This window comes from Lycium barbarum, chromosome 7 (genome assembly GCF_019175385.1).
Source record: "Lycium barbarum isolate Lr01 chromosome 7, ASM1917538v2, whole genome shotgun sequence".
Taxonomy (NCBI): Eukaryota; Viridiplantae; Streptophyta; class Magnoliopsida; order Solanales; family Solanaceae; genus Lycium; species Lycium barbarum.
In genome coordinates, this window is record NC_083343.1 from 76,934,961 (window position 1) to 76,959,554 (window position 24,594).

At 39.6% G+C, this 24,594-nt stretch overlaps 1 protein-coding gene across 1 annotated transcript in view; it reads right to left on the reverse strand.

Annotated features, from left to right (window-relative positions):
• Window positions 1-24,594, reverse strand: part of LOC132601543 (uncharacterized) — a 135,263-nt gene that overhangs the window by 15,310 nt on the left and 95,359 nt on the right. The window contains exon 3 of the mRNA XM_060314622.1: window positions 12,405-12,499. Within this exon, the coding sequence (XP_060170605.1) occupies window positions 12,405-12,499 (95 nt within the window). The remainder of the gene's footprint in view (window positions 1-12,404; window positions 12,500-24,594) is intronic.

Sequence of the window (24,594 nt, forward strand, 5' to 3'; positions counted from 1 at the left end):
AGTAATGGAAATTCCTACCTGGAAATGGGAGGAGATTAATATGGATTTTATTGTGGGGTTACCCCGCTCCCGAGGCAAATATGACTCTATATGGGTGATCGTGGACAGACTCACGAAAGCAGCTCATTTCCTCCCAGTTAGAACCACGTATTCAGCAGAAGACTATGCCAGGTTATATTTAAAGGAAATTGTGCGCCTTCATGGGATCCCTTTGGCCATTGTTACAGAAAGACGGGCCCAGTTACAGCTAAGTTTTGGAAATCTTTTCAAGAAGGGTTAGGTACCCAAGTCAAATTCAGCACAGCATTTCATCCACAAACGGACGGACAAGCCGAGCGCACCATTCAGACCTTGGAGGATATGCTCCGAGCGTGTGTGTTGGATTTTGGGGGTAGTTGGGATGAGCATTTAACCCTTATCGAATTTTTTTATAACAATAGCTACCATTCCGGTATTCAAATGGCCCCGTATGAAGCCTTATATGGAAGAAAATGCAGATCTCCAATTGGATGGTTTGAAACCGGAGAAGTACAATTAATAGGCCCCGACTTGATCCAACAAGCAGTTGAAAAGGTTAAAGTGATTCGAGACCGACTGTTAACAGCTCAAAGTCGCCAAAAGTCTTATGCAGACAACCGCCGACGGGATTTAGAATTTCAGGAAAATGACTGGGTATTTCTGACGGTATCGCTAATGAAAGGGGTGATGACATTTGGCAAAAAAGGGAAATTGAGTCCACGATACATCGGACCTTATAAAATTGTCCGTAAGGTGGGACAGGTAGCATATGAATTGGACCTACATTCGGAGCTTGAATCAGTCCATCCGGTGTTCCATGTTTCGATGCTCCGCAAGTGTATTTGTTTACGACCACTGTTCATCCCGACGAGAATTCATTAAACATCAGTTTTGAGTTACTAAAAAGGGACTTAAGGATCATTTCATTTCATTTCTCTTCCATACAATTCAAGAATGCTCTAGAACTCTCCAAATATGTCCTCCATAAGAATTTAAGAGAATCAAAGGGAACATCAAGATCAACACCACTAAATTCATGAAAACAAGTGTAAGAACACATCAAAGGATCATCTTTGTCAAGAAATCCTCAAAAGGGTGGAACTAGGGTTTTGGCTAAGTAAATTTTAAGGTATGTTTCATGACTATACCATGTGATTCAACGTATTGGAAGACTTAGATACTTAAAATGTAGAAGAACATAGGAATGGGTCATGATTGAGTAAATAGTGTCACTATGGAATGGTAGTTGGATGGAATCATAGAAGTTGACGTGTTATGATTATGAATGCGTTACAAATGGTGTATAGGTCATGATATAAGTGTTAACCTCAAAGGAAATGCCGCCTAATTTTCTCTAGGGATAACGATGCGTTCTTATAGTCGATTAACTAATGTAATACGAATTCTCTCATGAAGGTGACGACGTGGTAACGAAGGAGAATAAGTGGACAACAACTTAGCTAAACGACAAGGTATGTGAGGCTAGTCCTTTCTTTCCAATGGCATGAATCTTATAGTCCGAATTACCATCTTTCCATGACCTCCTACATTCCAAAAAGTTAAATGTCTATATGAGATAAGTTATACGATATGATGATGTTAGTCCTTGCCTACACTCACCTTATGTACTAGTCCTTTCAAGGTGAGGCAGAATGTCCGAAATAGCTCCATAAAGTAATCGGGGGGTCACGACCTTACGTCACCCCGATAAAGTAAAGTTGTTCTCAAACCTTATGCATGTGATTATGATAAGATAAATATTTTACAATAAGTACATTATTATGACTATTTTACGATAAGCATGGCATGAGCATTGCATACCGGGCCTAGTTGGCCGAGCAGACACCGCTTCGGCGGGCGGCGATACGGATACACCACAACCTTCGGGCGTGGGCAGACACCACTAGTGGGTGGCATGAGATGGTACCCCGGACGCGGGAGGCCTGGACGCGGGCTTATATTATTGATTATCACACCGTCCCGACATGGGCGGGCAGTTTGCATATGATGCATACATGTTACGATGATAAGTATGAGTAAGACAACATGCATTATTCCATTTTTGATTATCGGTCAGATCCATATGCTTTATATTGATGCTCTCATTATGTTATTGATGCCTTTCTTCACTGTTCATGCCTCTCATACTCAGTATAATATTCGTACTGACGTCCCTTCGTTGGACGCTGTGTTCATGCCACAGGTAGACAGGGAGGCGAGCTTGATCCAGATACTTAGGAGCTGCTAGTTGTCGAGAGCACTCCATTGTTCGGAGGTGCTTATGATTTCTCTTTTGGTACATATGTATATATATATTTGGGCATGACGGAGTCTTGTTCCGTCCATTGTATAGTATGTCAGTAGAGGCTCGTAGATGCGTAGTGTGGGTAGCATGGTCTCACCTCTTTCATGTATACGTGCACTCATTATTTTGATGTACCAAACCTTTCTATATACACAAGTATTTATGTTTCCATATAAGTTATGATATTTTTCTATGTTTCAAACATAAATTTGATGATAAGGCATTAATCGAGTAAAGAGGGTAATAGAGCGAGCGGTGCTCGGCGGTTAGCCCCGGGTACCCGTCGTGGCCCCTAGCTGGGTCGTGACAGGAGAGCTTTTCAAATGACATCTTATTCTCAGTCTTTGAATTTTTTTGAGCTAGTGATGCTTTGGTTCTTTCTTTATTGGTTTCTCCTTTGAGACTGTTGTTGCTTTCTTTCCCTTTTTCATCTCCATAGTGGTTTTGCACTGTATCCCATAATTATTTGGAAGTGACACATCGTAAGACTTTGCAGAATTCATTTGGCTAGTATTGCACATAAGGAGTCTTCTTGCCTTGGCATTAATCTGAATTTCTGCCTTTTGGTGCATTGTGCTACCATGACTTCTTGGACCATTTTGAGTGATATCACACAACTCATGACTTTTCCTAATTAGATAATCTTGTATTTTTATTCTCCACCATCCATGATGTTTTCCACTGAAGCATGGAGGTCTTGTTATTGATTTCCCTTCTTGTACGTATGAGTGAGTAACCATCATTCAAGGTACTAGCCTTTGTAGAAAGGTCTAGATTTGATACCATAACCATCATTCAAGGTACTAGCCTTTGTAGAAAGGTCTAGATTTGATACCACTTGGTAGGATCAGGCTACTCCTACGCACTATGAGAATCTGGTTCTTAGAGTAACTATGCAAGAAGATAATGCAGCAGTGTGTTAATCAACAGACGAATTTTCACGAGGAAAACTCCGTGCTCAAGGGTGTCAAAAATCATGAGCTATCTTTTATATGATTTATAAAATTCCTCACTAAATCAAGAGGACTCTAATGGTTTTAGATAACCTAAAGACCTGTTCCCTGAACAGTCTGCCTAAAATCACAAATTCACTTTAATGAACGAACACCTATTACACAAATACTTGCAAAGGTAAAAAGAAGAATCACAACAGAGCCTAGACTAACTAAAGGACTGCATTATAATTTCTTGATAAGTGTAACACTCCATAAGTTTAGGTTAAGTTTCAACTCATTTTGAGAGGGATAATGTGACGTTTTAGCTATACAAAGTCTTATTGAAGTAAGTTGGGGTGCAAAGTTGTCTTAAGATCATGACAAATGGTAAAGTCCATATGTTACATCTCGTATTTCAGTATGAGAAGATGCAATGTAAGTTAATCAATGTAAGCTTAGAGGCGATGTTATTCTTAAGGTTATAAATGTTTAAAACCATTCTTAGTATGTGTTGGAATGATTATAAGGTAAACGAAATGGAACGAATGAATTTCGACAAAGTTTTCAACATATGGAGCAACATACAGACTGTACTTTTGAGGTACGGGCCGTATGTCCGCTATCTTATTAAAGTAGAAGAGTCAGAGGAGAATGATCACTTACAGTCAAACATACGGTGGACATAAAGACCGTATGTTGCCACATACGGCCGTATGTCCACCGCAGGTCGGAGGCGGTTGAAAATTTCAGTATCTAAGTGTTGGAAACTATTTATTTCATCATTTTCACCCTATAACAGATCATATTCACTCCCAAAGGCTCGCTAAGATTTCCCATATAATCCTAGCAAGAATCTACGAGAATATAACGTAAATTCTCCTTTTGAAAAGCTCGTGACGCTAGGTAGCTTGGTTGCTTCCTTGTTTGTTGGGAACTAGAAGTTGCTTCAAGTTGAAGAATGATTTGGTAAGGCTTGTTCTGGCCATCTAAGATAAGAGTTCTCTTCTCCTTTATGTATTTGAGAGTATCAGGTCATGGCTATGTTTTCTTAATGAGAACTTACGAAACAGCGATCGAAAGTCATATATGAGTTGTTTGGTCATGTTGGGCTGTTTTGAAGTTATTGTTATGATGTTATGTGGCCGGAAATTTGGGGGGGGGGGGAGGAACTTTAATATGTGTTTTTGTTTTTGATGTATGGTTTGAAGGAAGGATAGGGTGTAGAGAAGCCCCATTTAGTTGTTTGTAACTCGAGTTTGTCGCTCGGTGTGATGTATACTAATTTTCCTTTAGCTTGACGTTAGCGTTATTGTCGTTTATTGTAGATTAAGGTTCTATACATACTAACTTCATTGTGGTTGTAGAGTGGATTGACAAAATGTATGTAATGGCTATTCCCTAAATCTTTTGTTTCCATGAATCCGCACGTAAAACTATTTACGAGCGAAACACTCCAAAGAAGGGTTCTTACTAAAGTATTCCTTTCATAGTGTTCCATCTTTCATGTAATATAGTATTTTCCCTTGTGGGGAGTTTATATCGTACCTATACTTATCCCAGGTTCTGAGGCTAGACCACTTTGTTTCTGAGGCTCAGCTGAAGGGGAAGGCGATAGAATGATTTGTTGGTGTTGTTGTTCGACCATCCAGGTAGGTTATGACTTACCTTTGTGAGACTTCGCACAGCGAAGCATATAGTTAGATTATATTGTCAAAGACAGCATGTGAACCTTCGGGTATGAAGTTGGGTTAGATATTGCCTTTGGTTGAGCCATGTTGTGTGTTGGGGCTACCCACCCCGTTATGTTGTGATTTGATTGTTCTGTTGTATTGGCTTGATGCCATGAGTTGTTGATAGATATTGGTTTATGCTTTACCATTTTGATTACGAGGTTGTTGGCGCACCTACTAGTGGTACTTGTGATTCGGTCATATTATTAGCGTACCCACTGTTGGTATTTGTGATTCGGATATATTGTTGGCGTACCCATTGTTGGTACTTGTGATATTGAGCATGATTATTGATGATGATACATGCATTGCATGAACTCTCATTTTTCATGATACACTGTGGAGATACTGATGATATTTGATGAAACACCTTGATGAGCTAGGCTCGATTTTACTTTAGTGACGTGAGATGGCCTGTCACGACCCAACCGGAGGGCCATGACGGGCACCCGGTTCTAACCTACCTGGATACCTCTTATCGTACTCTCGTATTCACATCTAGGTGAGCCACATGGCTTACTCATAATTTATATGCATCAATAGTGCTAATCTCATTGGGAACCAACACATTTATATCATCATCAATAACAATGCCCATATCCATGTATACAAGTCGACGAGGCTATCAAAATGATATACAAAATATGAGCTAACAAGGCTAAGGACATCTAATCATATACAACTATCTATGAGCCTCTAAGAAGAGTACGTCACATCATATAGGCGGGACAGGACCCCGCCATGCCCATAGGTATGTACACAAAAAAATAATACCAAAATCTATAGCTCCGGATGAAATGGAGCTGCTCTATATAATCCCTGAATAAGAAATCTACGGATCAAGCCTGTCTCCCTGTCCACCTGCAGGCATGACACAGCGTCCACAAACAAAAAGACGTCAGTACGAATAATGTACTGTGTATGTAAAGCATAATCAACATCATAATAGGAGCATAAGAGACAGCATAAGAAATAGCATAAGATGGGAGAATCAGGAGATAGTAGCCATCATCGTAATTACTTACTTGTCTTTCATAGGGACCTTCCATTTCTTGTGCGTGCTCGTGTACATACATATATACATATACAAATATCCATATATGTATCCATATTCGTATCCGTATTCGTATACATATTCATAACCATAGCCTACCCGACCATAAAGGTTCGGTGGTTTCACATACCCGGCCATGACAAGGCTCGGTGTCATACATACCTAGCCCTACCAAGGCTCAGTTTTATCTGTACCCAACTGCAGTGGTGTACGCGCAATAGATATCATACCCGGCCATATAAGCTCGGTGTTACATAATTGTCACGACCCGACTAGGGGCCGTGACGAGTACCCGATACTTGTACCGAGCACCCCTTATCTATCATATTACCTTTACTTCATGGCAAGCCGTGTAAACAGAGCCATATATTTTTTTTTCGAACTGAATATTAACATTAGCAGCGTCACCATAAACATAAGTAGTAAGCTTTCCGCTATCGCGTTATACCGGGACGCGAACAATTCAAAATACAACACATCTAACTGTACATAGCTGACTATGCATATCTGTCTACGAGCCTCTAGACATAGTACACTTATACATAGGAAGGGCCGAGTACTGTCGTGCCCGAAAATACATACACAAAATAGTACCACAGAAGTGAGGCTCCGGAACAACTGGAGCGCTGTCAAGTGCGGCTGGTATAGCTCCTAAGGATCAACTCCACCTGTATGCTGACCTGCGCGGCATGAAACGCAGCGTCCACAAGAAGGGACGTCAGTACGAATAATGTACCGAGTATGTAAGGCATGGAAGATAATACAAGCAGTAACATAGAGTGCGATTAATAATATCATGGAATCATAGGACATATAATAAGGCAAGGAGGTAACCTGTACATAGGAAGGCCCCTTTTTGGGCGGCTATCATGCATGGCTTGTCTTTCCTTTTTAAAAACGTTTCCCCTCCATGAACGTAGAAAATAGAACTTATATTATGTCGTATCTTATCGTATCATATCCTATCGTGCACTACCGTATCTTATCGTGGCGTGTCAGGTCGTGTCCTATCGTATCTTATCATGGAATATCGTATCGTGTAATATCATGTCTTATTACAGCATGTCATATCGTGTTATATCATGTCAATGTCATAGCATAGCGTGTCATAGCATAACTCGTCATATCCTGGCATAGCTTATCATATCATAGCATAGCTTGTCGTAGTATGTCATGTTATGGCATATCATAGCATATCATGTCATAGCATAGCTTGTCGTATCCTAGCATAGCTTATCATAGCATAGCGTATCATATCATAGCATAGCATGTCATAGCATATCGTATCATAGCATGTCTGGTCATGACATGGTAGATCATATCATAGCGCCGAACAATGTCGGCTCACCCACATAGCGCCGATATGCACCGGCTCACCCATATATCCCGCGTCTTGGCACCCCGCGTCCGGGATGATAAGCCAGCTGATCAGGTGGCAATGAAACATGTTTCCCTTCCCATTCCCCCATATATCCCTTTCCCCCATCCCAAGGTCATATACATATCTTACATACATATACATGTTTTATATACATATTCATATCTTATATACGTATATCATATAAGCATGCAAGGGAGCCCAAAGAAAAATCATGTAGCCATCGGAGTGACGTAAGGTCGGTGACCTCCGAGTACACTATGGAATACTAGGGATCGCTTCGTCTCACCTTGAAGGGACGAATATTTTTAAGGTGAGACTATCAACGGAGAATGGTACTAAAAGTAAACGTAGAATGAAATCGGGGGCATCATAGATGTCAGTTCATAGGCTTTGAAATCCTTAGAAAATAATGTCATAGCTAAGGAATATAAATAAGATTCAGAAGTTAGTTTATCACTTTCATATTCACATAGAATACTTAGCTTAGGAATCTTAGTCATAGAATCGTTCTGATAGTACTTATCATAGGCATATCCTCTCGTCTAGCATCATTGTTATCATTATAATCATCGAAGTCTCCTCATTAGAGTAGTTATAGTACTTATCATTTGGTAACGAAATCGGGATCAAAGGATTCCCTTGGATTCAACTTCTAGTAAGTCCAACAAGACTATAAGGAAAATCCGAGAGTAATGGGCCCACCTCGGACCGGATGAGGTAGCCTATACTATTTGCATATGTTACATGTCATAGCGTTACTTGTGAGGTTCTAGGGTAATCGGGTCCCATTTGTGCAAGTTCTAGGGGTTTAGGAGGTCTTTCCATTATTTTGCACTTTCTAGTTCAATTCTATTGCACAAAAAGGAGAAAACTTTAGGTGCGGATTCCGGGGAACGGAGTTGTCCCCGAGGCTCGTACCCAACTTATTACAGCTAAGACATGCCATAGAAGGAAGGGTGAAGCCTTACATACCTCTTTCCGCTCCTTTTGCTACTCCAAATTCACGTTGCAATCTCGTCAAAATCTGCAATTTGGTCATGTTTGCCAAAACTCTTATTAGGATACTTAGAGTTAGAATCTTAAGGAAACACTTGGCTACCGAAATTTCGGCAGCATTTCCTCTGTAAATACACCATCCTCGACATTCAACATAGCCAAATCCTCATCAACCACAATCCGGGAATTCAAACCCGGCCAAACTATTAACATAATTCAACAACTACACTAGCGATTCACATATTTCATCCAAGATACATTATAACAACTTAATCAATTTACTACTTCTTTCAAAACCTTCCAACTCCAATAAAAACAATAACAACCTTATAATGTATATTCCAACCACACCATACTAATATCATTATCTTCCATACATGTAAGGACATAATATTCAATTTACATAATCTTCCAAGGCAAGCCTCCAACTACTAATACTTCACTAAGCTCATTAGGCTTTTATTTGGAATATAAAATCCACAACACAACAACCAACATACCAAATAAAACTTGCTCACATTCCTTCATGATTCACCAAATATACATGGCTATACATCATGCATATACAACTACAACCTCTCCAAAATTATTCAACTTCCATTATCAACATAACATTCACAACAATAACAACCACTTACTAGATAAAATAATTAAAACATGATTTCTACACCCACACATGCTACCTCACGGCCACACCACCATATTCTTTTTCCTTATGAATTTCATCCATTTTTGTACACTACCACATGCATAAACATCCATAAACATTCATAACATATAAGGAAGGATGAATTCTTACCTTGTTCCTTTAATCCTCCACTTAGCTAGAATTCACAACTTGTATGAATATGTGTTTTTTTTTTTTGCTTCAATGACCACTCCACTTTGTTTAGGACCCTTCAATTGGTAGAAAATGATTTTTGAAGAATTTTTTTTTTTTTTTTTTTTTTGGTTTTGAACTTGGCCGAAAATGGCCTTGGAGATTTTTTTCTCCTTCTTCTCTAGTGTTCTTAGGCTCTTGAAATTTCTAGAAGTTGAAGTGGAAAAGATGACTTGGTCATCCTTTTTATTTTTGACCCCTTAAGCTTTAGTTGGGCCTAGCCCATCCATGTGGATGGCCCAAGTGGCCCCTTTTTAATTCCAAGCCCATATTTAGCTCTCTTGGTCTTGTAACTCATGAATTCTTATTTTTTTAAAAAAAATTCCAAATTTACCCCTCGCCTTCCTCCATATTTCCACGAGTCATATTGCGAATTTTTCTTTATGCCATTGACCTTTCTTAATATTCCCACTTCAAAATTTTCATAAACAACTTGTATGCCAATCAAAATCAAAATTATAGTCTTGTTCTTGACCTTCCACCATTACCTTAAATTATCCAAATACGTAAAAATGCGGGATATAACAATAATAGTCATAAATACTTAGACACATATACATAAAAGTCCATAAGGATCAACTATCATATAAAGGAAGTACTAGTATCGTGAAAGTATCGAGAATCATGAGCTTTGGTACTCTTAGAGGTAGAGTCATTTATAAATCATTATGGAACTCATGAAAGGATATATATATACATATATAGCAAGGGAACCATGCCTTAATGAAAGAAGGGTTAGCCTTACATACCTCTTCGTCTCCCCAACTATTTAAAGTTCACCGTTGAAGCTTGAGTAATCTACATTTAGAAGGATTTTATGCAATAGTTAAGCCTTGATGGTACTCTCAAGTTCAAACTAAAATGATTCATGATCTAATGAAAATTGGGCAGCATTTCCCCTATTTTGTCAACTTCCACCATATCACAAAACAACTCCCAACAACCACAATATAATATCATAATCACGTGATCACACTTTATTAAGCCTTCAAAATTTATCGTTATATTCAACTTATGATAGCAACTTCATACCCATTTTAGCACATTTTCATATAATGCTTCTTCATCACCGTTGCTACCTCCCATAGCAAGATTATATCCATATCATACTAAGAATCATAACTCAAGTTAGCATAATAAAAAAACATCATAAAAACTACATTTAGAACTCATTTTCTACTTCCTTCTTCTACCCAAGCTGTTCAACAACTAAACATTCTTGATAATATGTAATAAGCATGAAAACTAACCTTTTATCTCATAATAATGAGCTTTGGATCAAGCTATCAACTTATATGAAAACCGTAGCTTTAATATCCAAATAATTCTTGGGGTCTATTAACCCTAGCAAGACTTCTAGCACATGGGTATCTTGATTCTTGCCTCTTCATATTTAGTCCCCCTTTGATTTTGGCTTGGATTAGTTTATGGAGTTGAAGAGAGGGTTTTTGGAGAGCTTTTGGATCTGATTTGGTAAAATGAAATGTCCAAATGAAGTGGAACGAAATATATTAAGCGGAACTTAAAATCCCGTCGGGCAATTCTGCGCCCATTTTGACGGGCCGTAAAAATTCCTACGGACCGTCAAAATGGTCCGTAGAACTGCCCAGTAAAATATGGTTCACTGTGACCATTTGACGCTGGGCTGGTGCAATTTGACGGACCGCAAAATTTTCTGCGGGCCGTCAAATGGTCCGCGGAAATTTTCTGCTCAGACAATCTGTCGTAAAACATGCATTACTTTTTACTCAGGCGTCACATTGACGAACGGTTTGTTGGGTTGGAAACTAGACTCGATGAAATTAAATTTGGACAAAAGAAACACACCAAAAATCCTCATATTCTAGGAGATATGCCTCCCCCAATCTGGACCAAAATCCTTTCCAAAAATTTTGCCAAGTTTTACCAAAGTTCCCACAAACTCCATTCCTTTATTTGTTTGTTCTTAAATCCTTCAACAGATCATTTCATGGGCTTAAACCCCCATAACCATAATATGGGAACATGTAATCTAATATATCCTAAGGTGACTCCCATTTCCACGATTAGGAAAACTAACGCCTAACGAATCTCAACGGACGAAACTACGAGGTGTAACATGGCCGATATTCGATGTTAGTTCTGGAATCGTTGATTGAGTGGCCGATATTCAATGTTAGTTCCATAATCGTTGATTGAGTGAGTGTATGGACTCTGTAGGGTCCCTAGAAAGGTGCCAGTGACAACCCCCAGTGGGAAAAGATCCGGGGTCCCGTTTGTTTGTTGGGAAAAGATCCGGGACGGGTGGTACTTAGACTTCATGAGTCACACTAGGTTGTGCTACCGAGATGTCGATATTTCCGTCCAGAGTACATGTATACACAGCATTTGCACGACATTGCATTTCATTCATACATTATTGTAATGCATTGCACCATGGCTTATGTTGAGGTGTTTTGGTGTTGTACTTTCGTTGTTGGATTCGGACTTGATATATTAATACTTGGCACATTTGGGATTAGATGCTCTACTTAGGTGACGAAGTGTGCTTGAATTCGATTACATTTGCTTTATACTTGTTGGTTTGTCTACTTATCTGCTTTATTATCTGAATTGTGTTAACTATACTTAGTCGGCCGAAGATGCAGCCCAATATTGTTGTTTTGTACTGATCTGCACTTGCTGCATTCCTTTATGAATGCAGAGTATCAGGCTGGACCTGCGTCCGGTATACGTGGCTGATAGTCGCTTCAGTATTATCTTCGAGTTTCCAGGGTGAGCATGGCCATCCGCTGCCTTGAAGACTTCTCTATCATTATGTCCTATTTCTATTCAGAGACATAGAAACTTTGTGCATTATTATTCCAGACTCGTATTATTTCCATTTTAGATGCTCTTGTATAACTCAGACTAGACTCTGTGGGTGTTATTATCATTCCGCACTATTTTACTATATATATATATATATATATATATATATATATATGTATCGTGAGACTTACGTATTTATTCTATTCCGTTGCTCGATTTAATTATTATGTCTTATTTATTATTGGGTTAAGGGTTCGCTACCGAGGTGGGAAAGGTAAGTGCCCGCATGACTTATGCCAAAATGGGTCGTGACACCCAAGGTGAGACACCCTCCCAGCCATCTCCGACTCCTCCACCACCTGAGAAGCTCCGGAGAGCCACAACACCTCCAGTTACTCCTCCTGTTCCATCTGATCAGGATCCCAGAAGTGCAATACACTTATTGAGGGAGTCATTGGCTACATAGACACAGCGTCATATGAGAGCACTAGCGAGTGTTTGTCACGAGCCAAATACTATCGTGATGGCACCTACACTAACCCCTGGTGGACGAACCATCCCCGTAATTACTTACTCATTCAATTACCAAAATAACTTAAATCACAAGATCAATAATAGATAGTCTAAGTCAATGCCATAGATAATAATAAGTGCAGAAATTCTAGTGATAATACAACCCTCGAAAATGAATTCACCGCACAGGAACTTAAATCAATAATGTCAAGAATAATACAACTGTCAGAATATAATGGAAAATGTCTAAGGAGTAAAGATAGACTGTTATATCCCGCATTTTATACATACGGATAATTCAAGACGATTGCGGGAAGTTAAGAGCAGGGTTATATCTATGATCTTGTTAAGCACACAAGTTGTTTGTGAGAGTTATGGATGCGGAAATATTGAGGAAGGCCAAGGGCAAAATTGGAAATTTGTAAAATGGTTTCATGAATTACAAAAAAATTAGCCACAAGTAAGTGGGCTTGGAAAATTAAAAAAAAAAAAAAAGGGAAAAGGCCCAAGTGTGTGTGGCCGGCCATGGTATATGGCCCAAGCCCATGTGGGATTTTAATCCAAGTATTAAAGGATGACTACTCTTATGTGTCATCATAATTCAAGAAACTTCAAGAAAACAAAAACTTGGAGAGCAACACAAGAGGCCATTCGGCCATGTCCATGAAAAATTAAAGTCTCCAACTTTGATTCAAAAAAAATTATTTCTCCTAGTATTCCTACTAATTTAAGGGTCCTCTTCAACGTGACATAATTGTTAGAGCAAGAAAAACACCAATTCTTGCAAGGGACAACTTAGGTCAAGGAAGAAGATAATTGGAAAAAAAGTAAGAATCAACCTTCCTTTCTATGTTATAGATGCTTGTGAATGTTGTAGTGTGTAGAAATAAGTGAAATTCATGAAAATATGGAGTTGTGCATGGTGGCCGTGTGTATATGTGTGTATGGCCGTGGGTATGTGTGTGTGGAGAATGGTGATTCAATTATTCTATTTAGTGTTATAGTTGTTGTTGTTATGTATTCCATGTTAGTAATGAAAGTTTGATAGTTTTAGTTGAAGTTCCAAGTGTTGGAGAGTAGTTATGGAAGCCGATGTGATCATAATATTATTTCTTGCATATATGGAAAACAATATTGCTAGTGTATGAATTGTTAGTATAATTCATGAATTTGGAAGAATAAAATATGTTGTTGTTGTTGCTATTCCATTTGGAAGAATTCGGGTGGCATAACGTATGGATAGGATTATTTGAATATTGTATGGATTGTTTGAGGTATTCTTGAATATAGTTTGAATTTGAAAATGTAGGCAATTGTGAATTGAATGTAAATGGAAAGTCGTCAAAGTTTGTAGAAAGGAGTTGTGAATGTTGGAATGTGTTTTGGATTGATTGTCGATATTGTTGAAATAATTATTGGTATTGTCGTTGCTAAGTTGGCCGAGTTAAATTCTCAAATTTGTTGTTGTATATTTGGCTGAGTTGAATTCTCGGGGATGTCGCATTTACAGGGGAAATGCTGCCGAAATTTCGGTAGATTAAGTGTTGGTTTCGAATTGGATACTAAGCGCTTATGGCTAATGTCGGTATATATGAATATTGTTGTAGATCTTGCGAAGCGGAGAGCTTGAGTTCGGATTAGCATAGGAAGCGGGCAAGGTATGTAAGGCTTATCTTTCTTTCTTTGGCATGGTCTTTATGTAACGAACGACTGATGTATATGTACGACCGCAAAGAAATTCCTATTCTTAGAGCCACTAGGATGGCTAACATCTTTGACTCCCGTAAGTCCTTTCATATGTCCTTGACATGTATCAATGATGTCCGATGATTTAGTCGGTCTGTTTCCGAATGGCATTCGAAAGACGGTTAATATGACTAAAGCTTTGATCTTCAGATACTAGCACGTTTGATTATGTCGTTGAGTCCTTAATATTTACGATATGCACTTATGGTTCCTACAGTCTTATTTGATGTGATCCATAACGATGTCCGAAGGGTTCTTGATATGATTATTGCGTCGGTTTTCAAAATGGCTTTTGAAATGCTTATAGAGCGCTCTGTACTTCAAACGTTCGTAACGTCCTCATATTAAGTCGGATCGACCAGAAACTTGTTTCTGGGCCTTCAGATGTCGATAAGTATACATATCCATTGAGTCGTGATTTTTATGCATTTAGTTTCGCACTACTCTGCTCGTGCATGTGTTATGATCTCTTTCGCCGAGTCCCGGGCTGGTGTTTATCGTGCGTATGGCTCGCCGGGTCCCCCGCTTGAGGGCCGGGTGCCATTTATGTATACCGAAGTTAAATGTGTTATGGTGTGTTTATGGATCGCCGAACCACATATGATATGATACTATGATATGATATTATGATGTGTGTCGGAGATTACGGAGCAAAACTTCCAGAGTAGATGTGTGTGGCGCCGAAGGCAGGGCGGCGCCACGTTTCCCGGGGTTCCATAAGGGACCGGACACCGTTCTTTGCATGCATGGTCTGTGTTTCCAGTAAGTTGTTTGATTACTTTACATTTCGTGCTTACTTTCTGTATTTATCTCCTACACTATTCATTTCGCTTGTGATTCTGTTCATATTATTCCAAGCCTTGCATACTCAGTACATTTTTCGTACCGACCCCCCCTTTCTTCGGGGGCTGCGTTTCATGCCCGCAGGTACCGACGCTCGTTTTGCTGATCCGCCCGCTTAGGACGTCTACTTAGCTGTCTTGGAGTGCTCCCTTGTCCGGAGCCCACATTTTGCTATAGACTCTTCCGTTGTATATCTTTGTATATATTCAGGGGTACGGCGGGGCCCTGTCCCGTCATATGATTTTGTTATGTTCGTTAGAGGCCTGTAGACATATTTGTGGGTCATGGGTCGTGTTTGTTTGGTTTTGTCTGTGATCTGTGCCTTAGGCGGCCCTGTTTGCTATTATGGCCGAAATGGCCCATATGTTTGTATATGTGTGTACATTCGGGCGATGTGTATTCCGCCTGCCTACGGGCTTCGGTTTGATATTTCTGATACACGTGGCCGCTTAAGACGACGCCTATTCTCAGTATCTGTGCAAGTTAACGTATGCTTAAATATGAATAAGTCTTTGATATGTCGGTACGGTAAGTGAGTGTGTGTAGGTGTCTAGTTGGGCACCAGTTACGGTCCACGGGGTTGGGTCGTGACATAGACAATGGAGAAGGAATCCTCAGGGTTGTATGGCAGGAAGGTAGCTCACCCTCAGATCTAAGTAGCTGTAGCCTCAAGGCCAGAATCAGGGTCTGGAAGAAGGTCTTGCCTCACAATCTGCACTAAAAAAAAGTGCAGCAAGTTAGTATCAGTACGCACACGTACTGGTAAGCATCATAGGTTGACTGAGATTATCTCTGTCACGACCCGACCAGGGGCCACGATGGCTACCCGGAGCTTACTATCGAGCACCGCTTATGCTGCCTAATATACCTAACCAGGCATATATTATTCTCATCACAAACTTATCATGACACAATCTCCAACATCTCCCAAGACATATATAAGTATAGGCCCATAAGGCTACAAAAAATGATGATGTACAAGATCTACAATGAAGAAGTCACATAACACCTACAACCCACACATAAGTATCTACGAGCCTCTAACTGAAGACTGAAATCACAAGGACGGGACAGGACCCCGCTATGCCCCAATATATATATACAAAAGAATATACCAAGATGTGGCAACTCCGGAGTAATGGAGTGCTCCTGTACAACTGCTGAGTAAGCTCCGAAGCATTTGTGTCGTCCCACTGTCTACCTATGGGCATGAACACAGCGTCCATAGAGAGAAAAGGACGTCAGTACGAATAATGTACTAAGTATGTAAGGCATACAAAATAACATGACAAAGAGATGCAAGAATATAAGGTAACGGCGTAATCTGTAACTGATTGCCTCTTAAGGCGGAGTCATGCATGCTAACTCATACAATAAACAGCATCATATCATGTACGCATATGTATGTAACAGCCCCACACTATAGGTACGGTGTGATCATCATTAGCCCGAGTCCGGGCCTCCTGCGTCCGAGGTAAACATCTCATGCCGCCCACTAGTGGTGTCTACTCATGCCATCTAGACATGGTGTATATGTCGAACGCCATAGCGGTGTCTGCCCGGCCATGTAGGCGCAGTGTAATCTTATCATTATATACTTATCATAAAGTATGCATTAGAACTCAAGTAAAGCTACAACTCTATCGGGGTTACATAAAGTCGAGAACCCCCCCCCCCCCCCCCGATGCCATTATCGAGTAGTCATGATCATAATGCCTCACCCTGAAGGAACTAGCATCATAAGGTGAGTTTAACAACAATGAATAACATCAAGGAATCATATAAGGATCATTGGCTTCATAAGAATACCATATCATGAGCTTTAGGATCTCTAAATTTAGATTCATCGTCATCATTATCACCTTAATAACACGTCTTTTATCATTATCTTATGGGTAGCTCTTAATAACCACATACATATAATTTCCGGAGTATGAGAAAGTCATGGAAATATAAAGGAAGTCATATTATAGAAAGCATGCCTTAGAAAAAGAAGGGACTAGCCTCACATACCTTTATGCCTCTCTAGCCTTGTCGACTACACGCTTCCCAAGTTCACTATTCTACATTGAAGAGTATTCGTACTAAGATTAGATAACTGGAAACATACGTGAAGCTACGCAAAGACGACTAAGGGTTAACGAAAATTGGACAGCACTTCCTTTGTTTCTACCACATCCTCCATATAATATGACAACTCTCAAACATCAATAACAACATTCACAATATCATAATCAATAACTTCTTCAAGTTCATCATTATCCAATTCTCACAACCACTTACCCAAATGATTCATGACCATAACTATGGTGTAACACCGTATTCATTCTCATATAGTACTTCTTTAACGTCATTTGTATCATTCACAATACGATTTCACTCATAACATATCAAGAATCATGATTCATATCAAACTACTATTCAAGAATACCATTGTTTCCACATTTGAGCTCCATATTCCACTTTTTTCCCCAATCTTGGTCATTCAATGTCACGACCCGTCTAGGGGGCCGCGACGAGCGCCCGGTGCTAGCCCACCGCACACCCCTTGGCTTACACTTATACTTACATCTAGGTGAGCCACATAATTAAACATACATTTCTATTCATCATTCATGCTAGTCCTATCGGACGACAATGCTTTCACATCACGGTTGGCATCTATACCACGTCAATGTACATGAGCCGACAAGGCTATCAAAATGATATACAAAATATAGGCCGACAAGGCCAGACATCTCAAACAACATACACATGTCTACGAGCCTCTAAGAAGAGTATAACATATCACATAAGCGAGACAGGATCTCGCTATGCCCATAATTATGTACACAAAAGAATAAGTACCCAAAAGCTATGGCTCTGAATGAAATGGAGCTCTGCTAGGTAGACTCTGAGAATACCGTTATGGATTGAGCCTGTCTCCCTGTGCACCTACGGGCATGACGCAGCGTCCACAAACAAAAGGACGTCAGTACGAAGAATGTACTGAGTATGTAAAGCATGATCAATATCAATATAGAAGCATAATAAGCAACATGTGAAATAGCACAAGATGGGAGATAGTAATATCATCGTCATAGGCACTTACTTGCCGTGCATAGGATCTTTTCGTTCCGTATTTGTACTCGTATTCGTATACATAGCTTTATTCACATTCATATCGTATCATATTCGTATTCATACTCGTAACCATATCATATACATAGCATTTATATAGCATACCCGGCATGCAGGATCGGTGTTTCATACATACTTGGCCAACCAAGGCTCAAGGTTACTCATCCCTGGCCCTACCAAGGCTTCAGGGTTACATCTACCTGGCCCTACCAAGGCGTCAGGGTTATCCGTACCATCTGCAGAGGTGTGCGCGCGTTACGTAATCATATACATACTTATTTACTTATCTTACCTGGCCTCATAAGCTCGGGGTTCTATAATAGTCATAAATAGACACATATACATAATAGCTCATAAGCATCTTTACTATTTACATCATTATCATAATCGTCATCAACATCATTATTACTATTATCGTCATTCATCACATTTATCTCTATAGGCTTACTCGTCATACGAGGGATTTAGTACAATCGTGGCGTATCACGTATCGTGAGCTTACTAGCTCGAAAGATCAAATCAATTGAAGGATATCATAGTCTCATAGAAGATTTAGATATTTGGCCAAAGAACCATGCCTTATGAAAGAACAATTAGCCTTACATACCTTTCCGTTCACTATTTTACACTTGCGCGTTCACCTCCAATGCTAGCGTATCTACCTTCATTAAAGTCATACTATCATTAGAATCGATAGCTAGCATATCTGACCAAAACAAGAGAAAATCGGACAGCCTCTCCTTTATTTATACGACATTCCTAGCGTATATCAACTCCCAAACGTCACTAATGCATTCACAATACCATAACAATAATCATTATTCATCCACGTTATCCACATTTCTATAGTTACTTTCAACTACTCATATCCATGGCTATAACACACAACTATGTCCATTCACGAACATTGCTAATCTCATGTTCTCAACATCATTTATAACACATTTACATCACAATACATCAAGACTCATAACTCAATTCAAACTATTTCTCAAAATGGCACTATTCCACATTCATGACCCATTTTTCCATACCTCTCTACAATCCAAGTATTTCAACTCTGAAATACCTTAAACAACATAGAAACATCATAAATCTTATTGTTATGTCCCGTGTTTTCGTATAATTGGAAATCGAGAAATAATTACGATTTATGTGTTATAAGGAAATATTTTGATTTTGGTGAATATGACTATGTTGGTTATGGAATCTTAAATGTTAAGACATCGGGGATGGCCGAGGGTAAATTTGGAATTTTGGAAATTAGTTTCGGGAATTACAAAACGGGACTTTTCATGAATTGGGCCAAGAAAAAAATATGACACAAAGTTGAGGCCCAAAACTTGTGAAGTGGCCGGCCATATCCATGGCCCAAGCCTCTTCCTTAATGATCATGTGCTATGCACATGATCAATTATATGGATATATATCATCCTCACTTAGTAATTATCAAGATCAACTAACAAATTCAAGAACACCACAAAAAGGGGCATTCGGCCGAGACTAAGAAAACAAGAGAAAAAAAATTTCCCAAGCTTTGTTGTTGATCCAAAAATCTTAGTTTCTACAGATTTGTGAAGTACTCAAGACCCTCTTCAACGGGGTATAATTAGTTTGGCACCAGAACCTCGTTTGCGACAAGTCGGAAATTCAAGAAAAGGTAAGAATTTTGCCCCTCTAATGTTATAGAATTGAGATGAATGTGATAAGGATTGAGAATAGACGAGAATCCCGTAACTTTGATGTATATAGAAAGCCGTGAGTGTGTGTGTATATTGCATGTTGGTCGTGAGCCCTAGGAAGAAGAAAGTGATGTGAATTGATCTTGTTTAGTTTGTATAATGTGTCGTTGTGACCTTTATGTCGTAAATGATTGATTGATGAATTGGATTGGCGTTGGAAAATGATTTCGGATCATTACGGGAAAGCATATACCTTTGGTATAATTGTGTATATCATTGTATATCTAGGGTGCTAAAGACTTTAAATATGATTTATAGTTGATGTTAATGAATTCGGAATGAAACGACGCATGTTAGAACGTTCGTTGTAAGTTTTGGTGTTTTGGGAGAATTATGGAAAGTAATGGATTTTGGGCAATTTCGTGTATGGCTTGGAATGTATTTGGAATGTGATGGCATAATCTTGAATGAGTGAATGAATACAATAATATGGATATAGATTTGGAATTTTGAAGTTTGAATGAAAGATTTCCAACTTGTGTAGTAAGGTAGGCTTTTGAAGTTTGAATATGGTTTATATTGTTTGATGATGTTTGGGTTGTTGTTGTTGATGTATTTTGAGCCGAGCTAAGTCTCGGGGGTGTTAGATTTATAGGGGAAGTGCTGCCGAAATTTCGGTAGGCAAAAATGAAGTTAAAGGCATTTTTAAGCCTAAGAATCTCAATTGGTAACTTTGACCATTTGCAGATTTTGGACGAAACGGGACTTGACTTTTTGGAGAGCGTAAGACGTCCGTAAGGTATGTAAAGCTTCCCACTCCTTCGTTTGGCATATCTTAGTGTGATAGGCGAATATGAGACCTTCCGGAGCATTTCTGCTCCTCGAAACCCGATCCACAGAAAAGTTACTATTCATTCAATTCAATTGAAGCCTAAGGGCTCTATTTTGGCTAGAATGCCCCCACTCGTCCGAAACCTATCGAAACGTGGTCGGGTAACTTAGAAATGATTATGTATGATCTTTTGACCCCTAAATGTTCGTAAATTATGTTCGCCACCTCAATTCGACTCAAGGTGGGCCCGCTAACCCCGAGACGCCCTATTTGTCTTATTGGGCTGTCCTTTTGAATAAAGTTTGAAATGATACTTTCGATTTTGGAACTTCCTCCTACGAGATATGTTTGGAATATTACGATATGCTAAGTAACGTTTTGAGCTATACGTACTATTTTGGAAACGTTTTGTGAAATGAAACTTTATATCGACTATGTATACGATTATTTGGTGTTATGAAATGACTTATGAGATTTTTATGTTTTGAAAGACTATTTCGAAATACGATTTGCATTTGTCTACTCACGACTCCGCTCGTGCCTTATTATGACTTCGTTCACCGGTTCCCGGGTCGGTTTTGATTCGTGCGCTTTATGATAATTCGGCCGTATGCTGTGTTACGGTTCCCGGGGCTTCGCCATAGGGCCGGGTTCCGTTTGGAGTTATGCTGTGATATGGCTCGTGATGCGATACGCTCACCTATGATTATGTTTGTGTTCGGGGATGTACGGGGATTTGAAACCTTCTGGTGTTATGCTGTGTGTGGCGCCAGCGTCGGTGTGGCGACCACGTTCCTAAGCGTTTGCATGATTTCGTTTGCATTATGTATACGTATATGTTTTTGATACGAATTTTGACATTCCGATTTGTACTCCACTTTGTCATCTGGTTTGCTTCGGTTTTGATCCATACTTCTGTACTCCGTGCTTTACATACTCAGTACATATTTCGTACTGACCCCCTTTCTTCGGGGGCTGCGTTTTATGCCCGCAGGTGCAGATATCGGTGATCCTCCACAGTAGGCTTCACTCCTTGCTATTCTGGAGTACTCCTCTTCGATCCGGAGTCCACTATTGGTACAGACTCCTTTTGCTTGTATATATTCGGTATATTTGACTATTTGGGTACGGCGGGGCCCTGTCTCGCCATATGTCTTTGTTTTGAATTCGTAGAGGCCTGTAGTCATATATGTGGGGTGAGGGTCCTGTATATGTTGGTTTGATTTCGTTTTCTGGTCTTAAAGCGGTCTGTTTGTTATGATGGCCCCAAATGGCCCTTATGCTTATGTTTGCACTTTTGACCGACGATGTCTATTCCGCCGCTCAGTTTGTATTTGATATGGCATTTTGATTTGGTGCGACCGCTTAAGACATATTTTGATATAAATTACGTTCGCTATGATTTCGTAAAATTCGGAAATAAGTTTGGATTTGATAATGAACGTGCGATTCGGTCTGGGTACCCAGGTAGGGTGCCAGTCGCGGCCCACGGGGCTGGGTCGTGACACTTATAACATGGCTCTATCACACGATCTAATAAGAAGAAAGATGGTCATTTTTTCCTAAATGACCCGCAGCCTCTTGTTTATAAGTGTGGCGCACTTCTCACCCATAAACGAGACTCTGCAGGATACCACTCGTAGATACACCCTAGGATGGAACTGCTCTGATACCACTTTTGTCATGACCCGACCAGGGGCCATGACGGTCACCCGGAGCAGACTACCGAGCACCGCTCATGTTGACCAACATACTCAACCTGGCATATATGATTATCATCACAAACGTATCATGACACAATCTCCAACAACTCCCAAGACATATGTAAGTATAGGCCCATAAGGCTACAAAAATGATGTACAAGATCTATAATGAAGAAGTCGCATAACACCTACAACCCACACATAAGTATCTACGAGCCTCTAACTGAAGACTAAAATCATAAGGACGGGACAGGACCCCGCCATGCGCCAATATATGCATAAATGAATATACCAAGATGTGGCAACTCCGGAGTAGCGGAGTGCTCCTGTAAAACTACTGAGTAAGCTCCTAAGCGTCTGTGCCATCCCCCTATGTAGCTGTGGTCATGAACACAAGTCCATAGAGAGAAAAGGACGCCAGTACAAACAATATACTGTATATGTAAGGCATACACAATAACATGACAAAGAGATGCAAGAATAGAAGGTAACGGGGTAACCTATAACTGATTGCCTCTTAAGGCGGAGTGATGTATGCTAACTCATATAATAAACAACATCATATCATGTAAGCATATGCATGTAACTGCCCAACCATATAGGTACGGTGTGATCATCATTAGCCCGCGTCCGGGCCTCCCCCGTCCCGGGTAAACATCTCATGCCGCCTACTAGTGGTGTCTGCCCATGCCATCTAAACATGGTGTATATGCCGCCCGCCTTCGCGGTGTCTGCTCGGCCATATAGGCGAAGTGTAATCTCATCATTATATACTTATCATAAAGCATGCATTAGAACTCAAGCAAAGCTACAACTCTACCGAGCTGACGTAATGTAGAGAACCCCCCGATGCCATTATGGAGTAGTCATGATAATCATGTCTCACCCTGAAGGAACTAGCATCATAAGGTGAGTCTAACAACAATGAATAACATCAAGGAATCATATAAGGATCATTGGCTTCATAAGAATACCATATCATGAGCTTTAGGATCTCTAAATTTAGATTCATCGTCATCATTATCACCTTAATAACACGCCTTTTATCATTATTTTATGGGTAGCTCTTAATAACCACAGACTTATAATTTCTGGAATATGAGAAAGTCATGGAAAGATAAAGGAAGTCATATTATAGAAAGCATGCCTTAGAAAAAGAAGGGACTAGCCTCACATACCTTTATGCCTCTCTAGCCTTGTCGAACACACGCTTCCCGCCAAGTTCACTATTCTACATTCAAGTGAATTGGTACTAAGATTAGATAACCGAAAACATACGTGAAGCTACATTAAGACGACTAAGGGCTAACGAAAATTGGACAAAACTTCCTCTGTTTCTACCACTTCCTCCATATAATATGAAAACTCCCAAACATCAATAACTACATTCACAATATCATAATCAATAACTTCTTCAAGTTCAACATTATCCAATTCTCACAACCCCTTACCAAAATGATTCATGACCATAACTGTGGTGTAACACCGTATTCGTTCTCATATAATACACCTTTAACGTCATTTGTATCATTCACAACCTGATTTCGCTCATAAAATTTCAAGAATCATGATTCATTTCAAACTACTATTCAAGAATACCATTGTTTCCATGTTTGAGCTCCATATTCCACTTTCTTCCCCAATCTAAGTCATTCAACCCGTCAATACTATTAATAGCATGAAATAAACATGAAACTCACCTTTGATTAGGTAGGAATGAGCCTTGGATGAAAATACTTCACTTGGAGAAAACCCTAACTTCAACTTCAAAGGAATTTCTAGCTTCCATTTAGCCCTAGCTAGCATCTTTACACTTGTTTCCATAAATTATTAGTGTTTGATCTTGGATTCACCTTTAATTTATGTTGGTATGATATATGGAATATTCTAGAGATCTTGAGAGAAGTGGGGAAGATGGGAAATGAAAAATAATAACTTGGATCACTTATTTATACTTGGAAAAAATCTGACCCATCATGGATTATACGGACACTTATACGGTGCATATAAACTATACGGTCCGTATAAGTGACCGTGAAATTCGCACTAACAACCATCCTTTCTGT